Source organism: Bombus huntii, chromosome 8 (assembly GCF_024542735.1).
Source record: "Bombus huntii isolate Logan2020A chromosome 8, iyBomHunt1.1, whole genome shotgun sequence".
NCBI classification, from domain to species: domain Eukaryota; kingdom Metazoa; phylum Arthropoda; class Insecta; order Hymenoptera; family Apidae; genus Bombus; species Bombus huntii.
Genome location: NC_066245.1, coordinates 4,897,223 through 4,915,066, shown reverse-complemented (window position 1 = coordinate 4,915,066; position 17,844 = coordinate 4,897,223). Strand labels below are relative to the sequence as shown.

Below are 17,844 nucleotides of genomic sequence, written 5' to 3'. Positions count from 1 at the left end.
AACTACTGCGATTATTATCTTGGGAACGCGATACCGCTCTGCCACAATATCGGCGTCCCAAAGCCGCTCAACATCGGTGCCTGAATTTACGACTGTTAATGCTGTAGTCAAAAGAGCGAAAATAGCGAAGAATGGCATTCCGAATCGTCAAACGGCAACGCGAACCGAATAGTCCGACGATCCTCTTTTTCCTTAGAAAGGAGCACCGATGAAAGAAAACCGAACGTTTTTGATTCGATTAAAGGTAAATTGGATCGAATGAACTCGTAACCCGAATAAAAGTAGAATGTTTTGCTTCCATCGGAATCGCGAAACAATAGGCGTGCGCGATTCTCTGACTCGTAACAGTGTATAGACGCGCTATTGCTTACTCCATTTTCCCGGAAGCAACCGTGCTGTCGCAAGTATAATTTTATTACATCTTATCTTGAATCATCAAATTTTATACTCAACAAAGGAAAACATTCTGTTACTTTCTTCGAATTCTATCGAAATCCTGGAATTTTTATATTTCAATCTCCATCTTATTTCAAGGGACAAGAAAACTTTTAACGCATCAAGAAAATTTTCAACAGAATACCGAAACGAGAAATCGCGCGTGCCGATAGCAATTGTTTTATATTTGAGCGATGCTTGCGATATTTCTCAACCGTAGAAAAATATAACTGCTTCGAACGAACACGAATTTTTGTTCAATTTCAGAGATCTCTTTATTCCGTAACTGTAGATTGAACAACCTTTCTTTGTTCAAAGTAAAAATATCCAAAAATTCCATTCGTCTCAAAATCGCCTATTTTTATTTTAATAGTTCGATTCCAAAGATGCCACGGTTAATCCAGGTTCATCTGTTTCATAAATTATATTCCATCGTACGTCTTCGCATCCTTTTGTCATTGCGTATGGTACTGATATTTCCTTTCCGTAATCTGTTTTTTTCGCATGTGTAATACGATGCAGAAGAGCGAACCACTTTGCTCATCCCTCAACGACAACGATAACAATATCCAGAATTCAAATCCGGACAGACCACGGTTTACGCAGTTTCATGCGCGAATCTCGAATTGGTCCCGGGTGCGGAGGTTCGGTCGAGCGAGGTCGCGGTATCTCGTCGGTGGCGCGGTTGGGTCGATGGACGGTACATGGGCGTCGCGACGCCGGCGCCGGCACGAAGCTCACAGGTGGTCGCCATGCAGTCTGGCCGTGTTTCGTGTCGGATACCGCGGCAGCAGCTCGGCGTGACGGTTTTTCGAGGTTCACGACCGGCCGACCGAATCGATCCACCGCCTCCGCTGCCGCCGTCACTGCCGCTTCCGGCGTCCGATTGTTGTGACGCCGCGTATCGCGCCGGGAACCACGCCGCTGCCGGCTTCCAGGCCTCCTTATCCTCGACGACCTCCACCAACAGGACCACCGTAAGCCTCCCTCTTCGTGTTCGACCTTAGACAAGGCTTGTGATCCCTGCCCTTCCCCTAACCCTACTATGGTACCGACCTGCGTAAAAGCCGCCGCGAGAACGTGTGCTCGAAAAGCGGACAAGCTCGATAAGGCAGAGGAAAGCTGGATAGGAAATTATCTGCAGATTAAATCCGATAGAATCGCGTTCGAGAAAGACGAGGATGGAGTATGAGATATCGATAATGGCATGTCGAGGGTGGTATACAGCAACATCGTAGTTGACAGGCTGGTTTACGTGCTACTTCTCACGAGTGGATGTTTCTCTTACGACGATATAAACGAAAATAGGAGAGTGGTAAAATTCGGGGGATGCTGCGAAGGGTGGTGCGTCCTAACCTATTTCGAGTCTCTTAACCTATACTTCGCTCGTTCGAACTGTCGTAAATAAGGAAATGTTTTTTCCAGAGACTCGGGTAGCTAGAAAATTATACTAAAAAGGGAGAACTATACTAAAAAAAAAAAAAAAAAAAAAAATAGGCAAGTTCGGAGTGACTGGTAATTTCCTCTGGATAAAGAAACGAGTGAATCGAGCGCAAACAGTTCTATCAAGATATTGCTATTGGCGGTTTCTACCGATGAGGTAGAGATATAGAAAGAGAATATTAGAGGGGTAAATCAAGAGGAGGGAAAAGGTAGAATATACTAAAAGCAGCAGCTTATGGAGCCGAAATACTCAGGACTCGGTCGATATTTTCCGAGAACGTCGAAGGGGCGGGCATATCGATCAGGTTCGAGGACGCGAGTACGGGCGGAGCCGGCGCGATAACCTCGCGATGTTTTTGTTTCTCCGAGACTACCGTACTACATATCTGTGACCGTGCATTCTCGTATGGACTGCTCATTGAGATCTCTCGCTGCCTTCCAACCCGATACGTGTTGCTCGGCTGACATCGAGCCAATTCCTATACACACACACACACACACAGACACACGGACTTTCTGCGCGAGTCAATTTCCTTCTCGAAGATTGTCGATTCTCTTCCACGCGTCATTCATTATTCGTGTCATTCATTATTCGTCGAACTATTGTTTCTCAAAACACTCTACTTTACGCATTCCCTTTTTCATTAGATAATACCGTAAGCAGAATTTTCGAAAAAATTTGTGCGTTTTCCGGACATAGAATCGCGTTGTCAGCGAAACGTGGAGGAATTTAAGAGGCTGGAATTCGATGAACGCGAGAACGAATGTCGGAAGCCGAGAAACGACAGGATCTCCACGCGCGGCGCGATTCCATAGGAGGGCGTGCTTCATTTTTAATTACATGCCCACTTTGTTCTCCTCAACGTCGCAACTTCTCGCCGCTTGGCAATTGCTGGCTTCCGTAGCCGCCAACATCCGACCGAGGTCGAACAACGAACTTTCACTCGCGATTCGTTGCCACGTTCAAGCACGACAGATTAAAAAGACACGGATTCGTAAAAACGTGCGAAGGATGCACACAGCTGGCGCGCTTCGGTGATCTCGCAGTTTAAATTAAATGCGCCAGTAAGAAACTGGGTTAGCCGCTCGCTGGAGTCGAGTTCCATTTCTCTGTTCAACGACGCGCATTTCTATGCTCGGTCTTTTTGTCGCGCGCAGGCTATCGCGGACGGCCGCGAAAGAAAACAAAGTTTGCGTGAAAACTTGAGCGGACGAACGTCTTACATCGGTGGCAAGGAAATAATTGTTGACAGCGAAGAAAGGTTGGCTCGTAATTGCATCCTTACAATATCGCTGCCGCTTGTTTTCAAGGGGAGATATACTTCCGCGATTAGCCTCTACGACCCCTTTCAGTTCTGACGTTAATTCTCCACTTCGTGTCGTTACCTCGTATCTCGATGCGTTAAGAATCGAGTAATCAGTGCACGGTGAAACAACCAGGAATAATTAAAATTACTCGCGATAGAGCGTGTCACTGTGGCGGCTCGATTAGAGAGAAAGAGCGTTCGAGCTCGTCGGTTCGTTTCAAATCCGCCATTTCCAGAAAGTTGTTCGAGAAGAAATCTCGTTTATCGCGCGCTTTCAAATATGGAGGAGAGCTTATTCCGGGTCGACGATTTTCGATGTGTCCTCGGCGCTTTATCCTCGCGAGACGTTTGTACACGAAGGGGGAAACAGGCGAGGACAGAGTCAGGGGATGAGGGTTCCAGTCGATACGCGAAATTGAATCGAAAAGCTATGGAAGCGAAAGGTTCTCTCTCGAGCTCGAAACAAAACATTCAAACAAATCGCGACGAAACGAGAGCACGAAGGGAATATTAATAAACGAGAACAAGACGGAGGAAAAAGGAATATCGAGACTCGTTCTGAGAAGAGCTCCATGGGCTATCGATATTTCAAATGCGAGAGCTCGGGCACAGAAAGTAAGCGGCACAGTTAGCTTTGAGTATCGTGGAAAGAAGAAATTAATTAGGCATCAACCGACGATATTAACGATTTACACGGAATTCTTTAGTCGTTCGACAATATGGTAATTGACGATCACGTTTCTAGAATTCCATCGAGAGTACGACGACGGTCTCATAATAGAGAATATATTAGCCGGCTCTATCGATCGATCGATATCGGCCTAGCGGTTTATTCCGGTCTCAGAGGTTCTAAACGAGCATCGAATTCGATCCATTACAGTATTCGGATCGACGATGGGGTAACTCCAAAGAAAGAGCACGATCACTGATAGGCTTGGACCGAAAGGAACGCTATTCCGGGACGCATTCGGGATCTTTGATCTGTGTGCACACGCTTAAAGGATTTACGTGACCTGCAGGGACTCGAGGAGTCTGTGATTATACGTACGTTCACGGTGCACCGGGCGGATTGAACGCGTCGCCCTCGAGCAATTCCAGAGGGTGTTCGTTAATCTGGCTACGATTGAAAGCGCGGATAGGATTCGATATTCGAAAGAACGTGAGGCGAAAATATGGAGCGTAGTCACGGAAGGAAAAAAATAGGATGAAAAAAAGAAGAGAGAGAGAGAGCAAGAGAGACAGAGTGGATGACCCGGAAGGAACGAAGCGTCATCGATCCCTTGACTCTAATAAAATACGCGTCATTTTGTCGATTCTGAACGTTAACGCGAACCAGAGGGCACCCGTCGGGATGAGAAACAAAAGGGAGCCGTGGAAAAAACTGATATCCATCGCGCACGCGAATTGTTCTCAGATCTGAAAAGCGACAAGAGAGTAAATTAAGTCTCCTATCCCGGTGTTCCATTAGCGGTGCTAACGTGGATCGATGACGAAGAGGGGGATACTAACGGGGGTGGGGTTGGTGAACGCGTTCGCTGACAAGAGAAGATCTGTAATAGCGATCGGTGAATCGCGTAGAATGGCGGAATGGCCGTCGAGCGTTCTGGCGGCCGGTATCGGCGTCGACGCCGTCGTCGGGCTCACGAGCGAGCAAGCGTCGTTCGAAGGCAGGTACGAAGGAAGGGGGAAACAAGGTAGCGTGGGAAGAGGCAGGTAGGGGATATGTGGCAAAAGGCAGAAATAATTCCACATTTGCCGAGCTGGCTCGCACGTGTCACACGCCTAAGACCCGCACACGTACGCACACGTGTCCTTTTCCGTTTCGTTCGCCACACGTGAATAGACAGAGAGACACATACCACGCCGACTGCCGAAACGGGAACGAAGGCGAACAATCAGAGCGAACTGGAGGTGGAAAAGGAACGACGGAGGAGTCAGCACGTACGGAGAGGATAGGGGGAAAAAGAGGGATAAGGATAGTGCGCGGCAAATAAAAGGGGGAGGAAAAATATATAGGAAGGAGAAGGAACAGTGATAGCCGACCCCCGAGGATCGTGATTAAAGCTTGTGACGCCGACGAACCGCGGATTTCTAAATATATAGCCGGCGATGTGCAAGAATAGGAGGCAAGCAGCACGACTCGCGATCGCGTCTCGAGAGAGAACGAATGGAACGTGAGCTTGCAGTGGGCACCGCGACGCCGCGGCGTCACCCGGACGCGCGTTCGGATAGGTCAGTTATCGGGGAACAAACTAGCTGCCGGCGGGTTCGCGTTAGAATCCTGTATCAGCCTTACTCGCACACAGGTAACCAAGGATTTTCCGATTACTTTACTTCTCTGTATTCCTTTTTAACTTCTCCTCGCCTTCTTTGTTTATATCGGACCGCGATCGATTCTCCGTCAAAGCTCGATCACCTTTTCCCCGCTGATTTACCAACGACCGGCCTAAAATTGATCGCGAGTGTTCTCAGTGCCGACTAGCACCGCGTTTTCTCGCGCTCGTTCCACCCCATCCGTGCTTGCTCTAACCGGACCGATTATTCCATTTAGCCGTTGCTGCACTTGTTGAATTCCCCCTTGTACGATTCAACACCACGTTCAAAGCGGGAGCTCGTACTCGCGATACGCGTCACGCCACCCCTTTAACTTTTCTTCCAACAAATTGATCGATTAGACCGACGATTCCGCTATCTACGTGTCATCCACTTCGCCCCTCACTTCTTCCCTGTATCATACGTTTAATCACGCTAACTAAACAAAAGACAGAAAATGGAAAAGACGAAGTATCTCTTGATGACTCGAGTCTTTTTCTCGGCAGCTTCATCGTCCCCTTAGACCCTCCTTTGTTCCTTTCTCGAGATGCTGCCGTGTATTTACGTTGCGGTCGGTCGTTGCCACCCTTCCGCCAGTAGTATTTTCTTCTTCTTGCCCGCCTCTTCGTAGAGATAGCTTGCAATCGTGACTCGAGGTAGGTCAGTAACTGCAGCCTCGCTTTCACCACCCTTCCTCCCCCCTCTACCCTCCTATCCACGTTTCTAGTTTCATTCAAGCGTTTGCCATTTTCCTGCTTTGCGAATCACCTTGAAATTTCATCGTCGCTGCACATACACCGAACGTAGTTTCTATTCCATGTCGATCGAAATCACAGTCGAATCTCGATACAAATATAAACTTCTGCTAAACGTACGAAAATACCGGTGACAAGATCGCGATTCTACGAAAGGACGTTAGATTCGTAGCTGAAACGACGGATGCAAATCATGTCGAGAAAATGGTTTAGTATGCGCTCGACGGCTGCAATTGCACGCTCGTAGCCGTAATTTATTCCTAGCTTGCGACAGCAAGCAAACATTTACACGTGGCGTTGTCAATGAACTAACAACCTCGATGAGTGTTCGTTCCTTACGACACTTCACTTCGTCTAATTTCTTCCACGCTGTATACCTGCAAATGAGCGATCTGAATCGTAACAATTGGTAATAATATCCGTTAGACTAAAAATAAGAGTGTCGTCAGGTTTCGTTTTAAGCGATATTTCGAGAAGAAAAGCTACTTTAGAAAATCACGTAACGTCGAAACACTGGAGCGACCCGTGTCTTACGTTTCCTGGTGAATATCTACTATTTTTTATTTTTTCTCTTTTTGTATATTAAATGATATATTTAATATACAAAATACAATATACAATGTATATTGTATTCCAAGCACTACGAGAGACGAGCTTTGTTCGACGAGCTCATTTATTATTCACGTTGGTGTCATCGGTTCCCTTAGCTGATATAAATAACTGCTTCCGTTAACTTCACGCACAACAACGTTCGATAATCGATAATTTTTCCCTATGAAAATCTGTGCTGGCAACATCGTAGGGTAAATATAGACGAATGAGAATTCGTAGGCGAGAATTCGTTGACTTTAACATGTAATTTTAGTCCGTTTCTTTTTAAAAATAATTGGAGACATCTGAATACAGATACAGGAAGAGTTTTCACACATACATACATATATATAATGTAAATAGCTGAATCGCAAGAGTAAAACAGTACAGAAACAAATGACCCAGTTAATCGCGCGATACCCGAAGCAATCGACACCTATTCGCGAAAACGAGATAACTGAGAAATCTGACTCGTCGAGTTCACGAAACGCTGCTACCTGCAAAACGCACAGCAACCCGTTCTTACGTAAACTCGCTACTCCCGCTAATTACCTGCGCTGCGTCGAGTGACCTATTTAGCGGCGCGTTCAAGAATCGATAGCTTTTCGCCGGAAAACCGTGCCATTTCGATGCGAGCCGTAATTCGAACACCGAGCAAACATTAAAAATTCATCCTCGACCGATATCTACTTTCTTCTGTTTGCCCCATCTATTTGTCGTGTACCGCTCACCTGTAAATTCCGATTTCGCTTCTAATTAAGAGAACCGTCGATTTGATTTCGATTAAATATTCGTTTTGAGAAAGAACTCTCTTAATAGATGTGGTTTCGAAATAATAAGCGAAACAATGGCTTGGAAATTATCGATATTAATCCTCGATTGGTATGGCACGGGTTTGATGATTAACAGATAATTACTAATTAAAAAATTAATTGAAATATGGCTGGTAGACTTTCAGTATAAAGTCTGCAAAGTAATTAAACTTCTCAGTGTAAAGTGTCAAAAGAGTAAGCGAACATTTCATGTTAACATCTTAATAATTTTTCAAAAGCAGAACCCAAGAGTAACATAGTTCCAGAAGGCGGCAGATAATCATTAATCGACAAATACGATGAAATTTGTACGTTTCATAATTAGGTTAATACGTACAATATATTATGAGATGACGGAATATTATCTTATCAATCTATTTAGAACCTTTAAGCTAATGACAAATTTCTCTTATTCGCGATAAATTACTGTCAGATAAATATTAAGTTGTCCGAAAAATGTCTCCCTTTCGCAAACGTGTTTTTTGCAGTAATGCACCTTCATACAAACGTGAAACCAAGTGTGTGAAATGTCGCGGTGTTTATCTCAACAGAACAAAATCGATCCTATGTAATTCGACAAAATAATATAAAACAAGAAACGTTGTGCGTCTATTATTTCTTCATAAAACGAAAGAAACTTTTCGGACAACCTTATACGACTAAACCCTTCAGAATCCGAAATGAAATTTTTCAACAGATAGTCACTGAGACCTGAGTACACCTTATTCCTCGAAAGCATCAATTATACATTTTTTAGAATCCTTCGAAGTTAAAGCTGACTCGCACTCACCACTTTAAATAAAGTTCCTCGTACCTCGTATCATACTTTACTTATATAATATTATGGATACTATCGATTCTTAAACCAATTTGCAACGCTTGCGTCTGTCGACCATACAACCAGCATCACGCCAATTGAAATTTAACGCAATTATATTCCAAATGAGGAAAAGTAAATAGAAAAACTCTCTACGCTGAAATTCCCAAAAATGTAACGGACGATTGAGATCACCGTAACGTAATTAATGGAAAGTCCCGCTGGATACGGCTACTCCGTGCAGCGCCACTCTATGATAACGTAAAAAGAACTCGAGCAGGCTTCGATGCGTGTTCGATGGCTCTCATTCGTTTTCCCGTCTCGTGCTCATCAAGTTCCTCGAAGCGTGGCCGCGCGGAAAGATGAACGCACGTGACTAGCGGACCGCTCGATGGCCGATCGGCAGTGCCATGTTTGGCGATCTCTGCTATGGGGAGAGAGCATGTCGCGTACTCGGCGAGGATCAGACTTCCCCTTGAACCAGTGCCGATCCGATCGCGTTTACGCTATCGTCCCACGGCTCGATTGTCCCGGCCGATCGATCACGGCCTACTCTCGATTTCGCGCGATCGAGATCGTTCGAGTTCTTGTTTTTCGTCGATCGAGTCCTTTTGCTCGACTGGCACGCGATGGACACCGTAATGTCGAGTAAGTTCAACGTTGAAGGTTAACGCAGGGGCGATTTCGTGAACCCTGAACTTCCAGTTCTCCTATCGATTCCTCCTGTATTAACGAGGAAGAATATGTGCTCGATATTCGCCGTCAGACGACTAGTTGTCGATGGAATGGAGAGAAGAGGGAGAAAAGGTAGATGATGTGTTAAGATGATCCTCGCGCAGAGTGTCCCTCACAAAGAGTGCCACTGTTCGCGTAAATAAGCGAATCGTGTGAAAGAGGCGCGGTGCACGAGGTCGGGACAAATACGCGTTCGATGAAACTTAACGAGGTAAAAAGGTTCTAATTCCAGAGGGATTGGCGGAGGCTGAGTGCGCGGGTGTCATTTCTTCGTCGCTTGATTCCATTGTACCGGACATAACGGCCGAGTAGCCGTCGTTATACGACGATCTCGGGAATATCGATCGAATCGTAACTACCGGCCGTGAAGGACCGGAAACGAGGACGAACGGTCGATTAATAGTTTTGATGCATTATTCACGAGGCGTATAATTAATGATATCCCTTGCGAAAGACACGATGGCCACGACACGGCCGGCCTATCGATGTCAACGTTATCGTTTACGATTGAGTTTAAAGCAAGCAACGAGCTTCCTCCTTGCTTCGTCTCTTAACCGGTCGATACCCGATTACTTTGCAGATCGACCGAAAAGTAACTCTGAAGAGATGCAGCGGTGTCCGTATCTGCACGAGATGAAGGAGCGCCTGCTCTCGCAGCCGACACCGACCGACAGCCTGGACATGGAGCGGGTCGACGGCACTCCTGTCAAGGAGCCCAATCTTCACAACGATTATCCTGCCCACGCCAACCCCGGAGTGATACCGGATCCTCCGGAAATGCCGCCTGATTCGCTCATCGGCACGGTCGTCAAGGTACGTGAACTTCACGGACTTCCATCAAATTACCGGTCCACGTCCAGTTTCACCTTACTTTCGAGATTACTTTCACTTTCTCGTTGATCGGGTTTCCTCAGAAGCAAACAAAACCGTGTCAAGATTTCTGAAACTTGACATTACAAGTAGCTGTAATAAGTAAGTTTCGACCGTGGTCCATTGAATTAGCTGCTTAACGTTTTACGTTTCATCACTTGTGTTCCAACTTTCTTTGGGACGATCTTTCAAAATGGGATAGAGCTTTGTCGTTTGTCGAGAAAAGAGATTTCATCCAGTGAACCAGTTCTCTAATCGATCGTCCTATCTGGAGCATGTGCATATATAATACATCGCGAAACTGTGCTTCCTGTCCAAGTCGAATATACCCAACGTTCGCTAGTAATCAGCAGATTGTTTCATAGCAAATTATCGATCTTAGTTCTTTAACTCTTTAAATACGGCTGATCCTCGTTAAATATCGTTGCTAGCTAATGTATGTAATTAATAGTAGACTGTTCAAATACATTAACCAATACGGGATATGTATCGACTTGAACTGAATATCTTACAGCTTCTGTATATGTTTTCAGATTGGTTTCAAATCCCATTAACATAATCCCGATAGTCGTGTCTATCGATAAAGTATCAACGAAGTGTAAAGATATTTCGTACGACACGCATAATATATTCATAGAAAAATACTTCTTTAAATACATTCGTGAGCCGCTGTATAAAAATGCACCCGGGATTAATTCATTGGTTTTAGCTGAATTCAGACGGTTACGGTTCGCACACGTCACCGGCTCACGCGAGGCAACCCCTGGTGCCTCAGAACGCGAACAATCCACCCCTCTGCCTCACCCCCACGCATTCTGGCCCAGCGACTGGCACACTGCCAAAGAACGCAAAGTGAGTACATTCTTACGAGTACATTCTTGCGAGTGCATTCTTAAGATCGTCGAGGTGACGAAAGGCCTTCGCGAGGGCCTCGTTCCGCGCGACGTCTCGCCGAGACGCGACGGTTTTACGACGCGTTCGCGACTGTCGTCTAATTGCCTTTACATGCCTGCGGTACCATCCATGATTTCCTATAAACGCGTGCCTGCTCGTCCTCTTTGCGTTCTTCTCTCTTTTTCTTTTTTTTTTCTTTTCTTTTCATTTTGCACGCGGACGTCCACGCACCGATAAAAATAGGACATTACGGAAACGTGCGTTGGTGGAAAAAAATATCGATAGCCGCGCGAAGGAAGGTTAAATATAATCCACACGTGGCTCGAATGGTAATGGAACTAGCACGCTACCGATCATAAGTATCCGGACACTTTGGTCGTTTTGTAATAACAGTAGGTGAACTTTACAAATTATTTTACAAATTGCCTGTTTTTTTGAACATCAACAGATACTCTATCTTCGAACTGTGCAAATTAAACAAACCAATCTCCTCAACGTATTTATATTATCGTTCTGTATTTAATTATAACTTGGACAATTTTTCGATTTAAATTTTTCGATTCCACACATAGAGATTAGACGCATTGCTTACTATCTTTTCGTTGCCAAACTAGCAAATTAATAATCTATTAAGAATATAAGAATAATATTGTTTACTGTATGTATTACGTACATGTCATTATTTAAATAACATTGATTGTATTAAACATCGGTTTAGAGGACTCTTCTTAATCCGACTTGTAACCCGAAAATTAAACAAAATGACAAAGAGTTTCTCAAGTAACCTTTATAAGGTTTGACAGATACAAACACCAATTTCATTACGTATAAGGTTTCAAAAGTCGATCAAATCCTTTTATAATACGCTAGTACGCGCAGCTAAGCTGATTATAAAGGATAAAATCATTGTTGTTTAATTTGTCTAGAATTGTACGTACAATTAAATACACCTAATCGAAAATAAGAAAGAGTCCGAATACTTTTGAACAGTACCGTAGGTGATTACAGACACGTGGAGGCATGTTAAGTTTCCAGTGCTTCCGCTAGCGCTAAACTGCTGATCATGATACCGACCATTTGACTGGCCGAAAATAACATTAGCCAACGTGGTTTAACGTTTTACGACTTCGGTAACCGAAGTTTCATGGGGATACGGGCGTCTGCATGCTTAACCGAGTGATATAGCAATCGTTTATTTCGGGAAAGATCGTATCGGCGTTTACAAAGGGAAATGGTTCACAGACCCGAGAAGCCATTGTAAACAAGCAATCTTTTGACTATAATAGAAGTAACGAGGATCTATAGAGTTTCGCGTGAATCTGAATCGAAACCATGTTCGTTATTCGAATTTGTCAAGCGACCGTATAATTTGCGTAAAGACACGATCGAAATTTGTGATCGACTGTTGTTGGTTCGACTGTTTCTCGAAATGGGAGCGATCGACGTGGCAAACTTGCATCAACTTTGAAAACTACGTGTTTCGATAGAAGACAGATGGGAGGAGGAAATTCCGTAGTTTCGTTATCTGGCTCGTTGAACGCTTCGTTGTACGAGAAAACCACCTCCGCACGACTGATTGACCCTCGTTAATATGCATCGGTTAAAGAAGAACGCCATCTTGAAGCAGCCCTCGGGCGATGCAACGTGCATCCGAAGAAGGTAAGCTGCGTCGACGACCTCGAGGTGCACCGATCGGGGCAAAAAACCGAGCGAACTTGCTCGAATTTCTTCGGAAGGATCGGATACTTCGGAGAAGAAAAAGGATACATGGATAATTGAAAAATTTCAAATAACCAGCAATTGTCCGACTGCATCGTACAAATTTAAATAATATCGCTGAAATCCAAAAACCACGGGATCGTTGTCGTGACAATGAATTTCTGAAAGAAACGAAATTTGTAAAGGTTGGAAATTTTGAAAACCATAGAGACAGCGGAGAAAGAGATTTTTAACATTTTTTGTAAATGTCTCGTAAACGGAGATGAAACACGATCGATTTGAATAAAAGCTTACTTACGCGTTGCGAATAAATGAAAATTTTCGAAATTTGAAAGGGACGCGATTTCGGTGACCTTCTCCCTAGCTCTCATCCAGGGTTTAGTTCTAGAGACGCGGAATCGTGGCAGCACTGCCAGCGAGACTCGAAATCAATACTCGCTGTGCGTGAGTCTGGTCTGTCGCAATCCTTGCAACGCGATATTACAGCACGCAGAAAAATACTAGGGACACAGGTATTGCGTCGTATCGATGACCTGATTCCGATCATCGCTGGGAACGCGATCGCCGCGCGTTACTCCACGTCCGGCGATCTTCTGCGGTCTTCCACCCTTAACGTCAGCTTCGAGTCGATCGAGGCAAGGGGGATTGGGAAGAAAGAAAAGGGATAAAAACGAAAATAAAAAAAAAGGGCACCATGGTCCCCTCTATCGCGTGACACGCCGCATCGCGATAATTCTCACGCGACCATTTGTACAGATTACCGCAATAGTCGAGGTTGATTGCGCGCTCGAGATTCTTCGCCAACGTACCTACGAGCAATACATTGCCGGACGGCTGAAAAACCTGTCCGACGAACGAGAGAAAAAGCAGGAAAACTATAATCGAGCTTGGCATTCGTGGATTCGATGGATGGTTGCCAAGTATTTCGATCATCGAGCCGGTCATCGACCCTTCGGGACCGGAAAAACACATCTACGAACCATAACTCCATGTAACAGAGGAACGAATCCCTTGCCACGAAGTTGCCATAATCTCTTGTTACCATGGAACGATGCACTTCAACCATTTACCAGAAATTTTCCATTCTAACGTGAGATGAAAAAGAGAAGCAAGAAGACTACTTCTTGGTAGGTACCTTGTATAAAAGACAAGTGGAACGATCAATAGACACAAAGCCGGTGGCAATCATCGACGAGGCAAGAGATTATCTCCGATCGCAATCGTAATCAACGGTTGGTTCTAGTCAAGTCGGTACGAAAAGGGTCGTACGATGGAGAATTTTATGGTAGAGTAAGGTTACTGACCTCGGTGGTAGCGTTATCGAGCGGGTCAGTGGGTCGCAGAACCACAGAGCATATCACTCCCCTTCCCTCACCCCCGGCACCTCGCCAGCCCTCATCCAGATCTCCTACCTCTGACAATTCCGGATCCTCCCGTGGGAACGCAGCCGAATGTGCGCGCCGGACTTTTTCAACTTACAGGGAACGCTTTCGCGAAACACGCCGCTTCCCCCCTCGCCTCTGTTTCATGGAATTAAAAACTTATCGGAACAGAGACACGATCTTGCGGTCTCGTCAAAGAAGAGTGGGAGAATCTACTAGTCAATGGAGAAGGTATCGTGATACAGGGGAAGGGAGACGCGTTGAAAGTGATCGTAAAATATCGACGAAACAAACCGTGAGACTTTGCTACTCGAGGGGGAAACTTAAATGGTAATGAATTACACACGACCACCAGATCTATAGGAAAAAAAAGAAGGATCAGTACGAGATATTATTACCCTGGCGATCACGAAATTATTTTTCGAATTTACGATTGTGGAGAATCCGGGTGTATGGTACGAATGGTGGATGTATAGTACGATATCTTGCCGAATGATATCTTATGCTGAATGACAGAGTATGATAGCGTACTCGAGTTTTCGGGAGAATTGATCGCGAAAAGAGCCGCGAGGGGAATTCGCGATAGCGCACGCGTTTCCCATACAGAAATTCACGTAGACAAAAGACACGGCTCCCTCCTGACGACGACGATGCAGGACGAGTTACCGGCAAAGGGTGCTTCACCGATTCTTGTTAACCATAGACAGCGACTGTGCTAGAGCGGGAGGAGGAGCTCGTACAAAGGCTGCTCGTAAATGCATCGATGCCAGGTCTTTAGCATCCACCACGTCCGGGAGGCTGCAAATAGATGCGAAAGGATATTTAAATAACGCAAGATGGGGATAAAAATGGAAAAAAGAGGACGTTGCCTGAATGTTTATTCAGCGTTTATCATTGGCGGGTGTGAATGAACACGGTCGCCAGAGACAAGACGGTGAAAAAGGCTACCGGGAAAGAGGGATTTTCGTTGGCGCTGCAACTTCCGCTGTCGTGATTCCGCGAAACGCGTGGATTAAAAAGAGGTCGGCGAGAAAGGCTTGGAAGAAGATCGAAGAATCAGCTCCGACGTTGCTTTTCGTCGCGTAAAAACGACTTGCAACGACTGTTGCGAGGATACAGATTTGCCATTGGCGAAGCACGCGGGCTCGCGACGCTACTCCGAAAACCCAGTGACCGCGATTACGAGCAACGTCGGTGAGAGTCGGGAGACGAAACGCGTGGAAAAGCTGAAAAGGAAAGCGCGGATCGAATCAAGGAGTGAGCCTTTGGCCCGTAATTGACGTTGAATCGAGAAAACAACACGAAGTCATCCGGAGTTCCGCGTGGTTGTACGAGGAAATGGAAGAAAAAAGGAGATAAAGAGGAAGAAGAGTAGAAGAAAGAGAGACGAGGTTGGAAAGAAAACAGAGCGGAGAAGGAACGAAAATGGGGACATGGCATGCACGAGGAGAAAAAATTCATGACCCGACCGAAGATTCCAAGGGAACAAAAGGAGTCCCAGCTTCGAGGTAGCTTGGTAGCCGAGAGGAATCGTGGTGGAGGATTCTCGTTGGATCTCCGCGTACGAGACCACAGCCAGGGGTGGAGGGAATGGAATGCATGGAAAAAGGAGCGGAGGAGCGAAAAGGGTGAAAAAGACAAGAGACACCGTAGGGAAAGATCGCGAGAAGGAGATGAAATATATTGGGGAGAAAGAGGCCAGGGTTGCGAGAAGGAGATAGGCGAAAAGAGCGATATAGAGTGAAAGCCGCGGTTCGTAGTGCGCTTGTGCAAGAAGCTGCCGCTGCCCGGGAAGAGACCTCCCGGCCAGCCTCAGTCTCCGGGATGCTGGGGGCGGCGATCGTGATTCTACCCCCATTTCATCGTGCTCCGATAACATAGTCCATCTCGCTCGGCTCCTGTCCATCCGTCCATCTCTCGCTCTGCTCCCGTTCCTCTCGGATTAACCCTCGACGCTTGTGTTTACATCGGCTATCGTAAGGTAGACTCCCTTTCGGTGTCTACCTTACCATCTTTATCATCCGCTCTTCCATTCCTCTTTCTCCCTTTTTCCCGATTCCACGTTCTACGCGACTTACGAATCCTACACGCTTGTCTTCGTCCTACTCTCCTTCCCTCTTTCTCTATCCCCATCCTCCGTGTCTGGCCCTTGCCCCCTCTCCTCTCCCGTCAGCATCAACTTCCTCTTTCTCTCACCGATCTTCCATCCTCCATCCCTTCTCCGTCTCTCCGCTTCACACCCTTTTCCGCCGAACCCTGGGTGCAGTCACCGCGAGAACCTTCAGCCAACCACCTCTCTAGCAGGTGAGCTTTCTTGGTCGCGTACTCGGTGACTGGATAGTTCGTTGGTTCGTTCGTTGGTCCGTCGTCGGTTGGTACGTCGGCGTTCGTCGAGGTGTGTGCATTGCACTCGGTTGGTAATCGTAGCCGCGCGTCGCCCGTCGCCTGTCGCCCATCGGCCGTCGCCTGTCGTCGTGCTCGTCATCAGTCATCGGAGCGAGAGTGCTCGATCCTCCCAGCCTCAGGTTCGGTCGTGTGCACGGGATTTTCCATTAGCTCGTTCAACTAAGTGCGCGGGATCAGAGAGAGAGAAAACCTTTGGGGTGGCCCACAGCTTCGTTCCTCCCGACGTTCTTCTTTCCCAACTCTGATCGCGGTCCTTTCTCTCGCCCTTTGGCCACGCTCCTTCCTCTCGCTTCGCCCTCTGTCGCGCCTTTCCCTTCTCTTTGTTTCCTCGCGTTCGATCGCGACTACGCGGTCGCCGAGCCGAACCGCCCTTTCAATTCCAGCTCCAAAATCTCGCCCGACCCTTCCTCTTTTCTCTCACCAGATCCGACCAGTCGACCGTTGGTCGATAAATTTCTTCGGGAGTAGGGGAATAAAAGGAGCGGGACGCGTTCTTTGTTGATAAATCTTTTGCTGAAAAAAAAAGAAAAAAAAAAACATCAACAACCCCTGAAAAAAATCTGTCAATCTTACTACACGCGCTCGTCATCCGTTCCATCGATGTTCATTTATACGTATCTCATTAAAGTTCGTACACTATCATTCATCTGATCCGAGGACCGAGGTGAGGCGCAGCAAAAAGTCCAAGGGGCGAACGCGCAGGCGTGATCCGCGGAATCGAATAAACAGAGAGCAACAATTTGGGGAGAGAGTTTTTGACTCGCGCTCGCTGCCCTCATTTTCGGAAATGGTGTCTCGAAACCTTCCATCCGTGTCGATTCTCTGGCGTTTCGCGCCCCGATCAGCTTCCGTTCGCTCTGTTCGATCCGATATCTCTCTTTATTCGCTACTATCGAGGCAGTAGACGAGCGTGTCGAAGCTTCAACGACGAGGGGAGGATTTTTCAGTCAAAATATCGTGGACACTTCGAACGGTGCTCTAGTTGTTCGCCAAAATGGCGGCTGTGTCGTAATCGAGCTTCTGTCGGAGTGGGAATCTCGCGTTTGGATCTCAGAATAGGAAAATCGTGGTATATTCCCGGTGAGATCCAGCCGTGTCTTTTGCCGATCGTTAGGGTCCATTGTGAGGGGAGAAGAAATCCGCGATGGTGGGTGGTGGTGATTGCAAGGTCGCCACTGTGGAGGTGGAGGCTGCCGCTGCAGACAACACGGCGACGCTCCCGGTGACCAGGCCTCTGAATCCGCAAAACTCGTCGCCAAACGCGCAGGACAACGCCGAGAAGAACAACGCGGCGAACAAAGAGATGGAGCTGAAGAACGTGCGCTCGACCCCAGCGAAAAAGTAAGACCGGCTGCTGTAGACGTA

The 17,844-nt window shown here is 46.5% G+C and overlaps 1 protein-coding gene across 6 annotated transcripts in view; it reads left to right on the top strand.

The window, feature by feature from the left end:
- Nucleotides 1–17,844, top strand: part of LOC126869054 (proton channel OtopLc) — a 34,222-nt gene that overhangs the window by 3,449 nt on the left and 12,929 nt on the right. The window contains exons 1-3 of one of the 6 annotated variants that reach the window (XM_050625177.1): nt 4,932–5,491; nt 9,789–10,021; nt 10,788–10,930. In XM_050625177.1, coding sequence (XP_050481134.1) covers nt 5,353–5,491; nt 9,789–10,021; nt 10,788–10,930 — 515 coding nt within the window. In that variant the 5' untranslated portion in view covers nt 4,932–5,352. Of the gene's footprint in view, nt 1–4,931; nt 5,492–9,788; nt 10,022–10,787; nt 10,931–15,881; nt 16,599–17,107; nt 17,821–17,844 lie in introns of those variants that run through there. The other 5 variants (XM_050625178.1, XM_050625182.1, XM_050625180.1 and 2 more) reach the window with 5 other exon arrangements.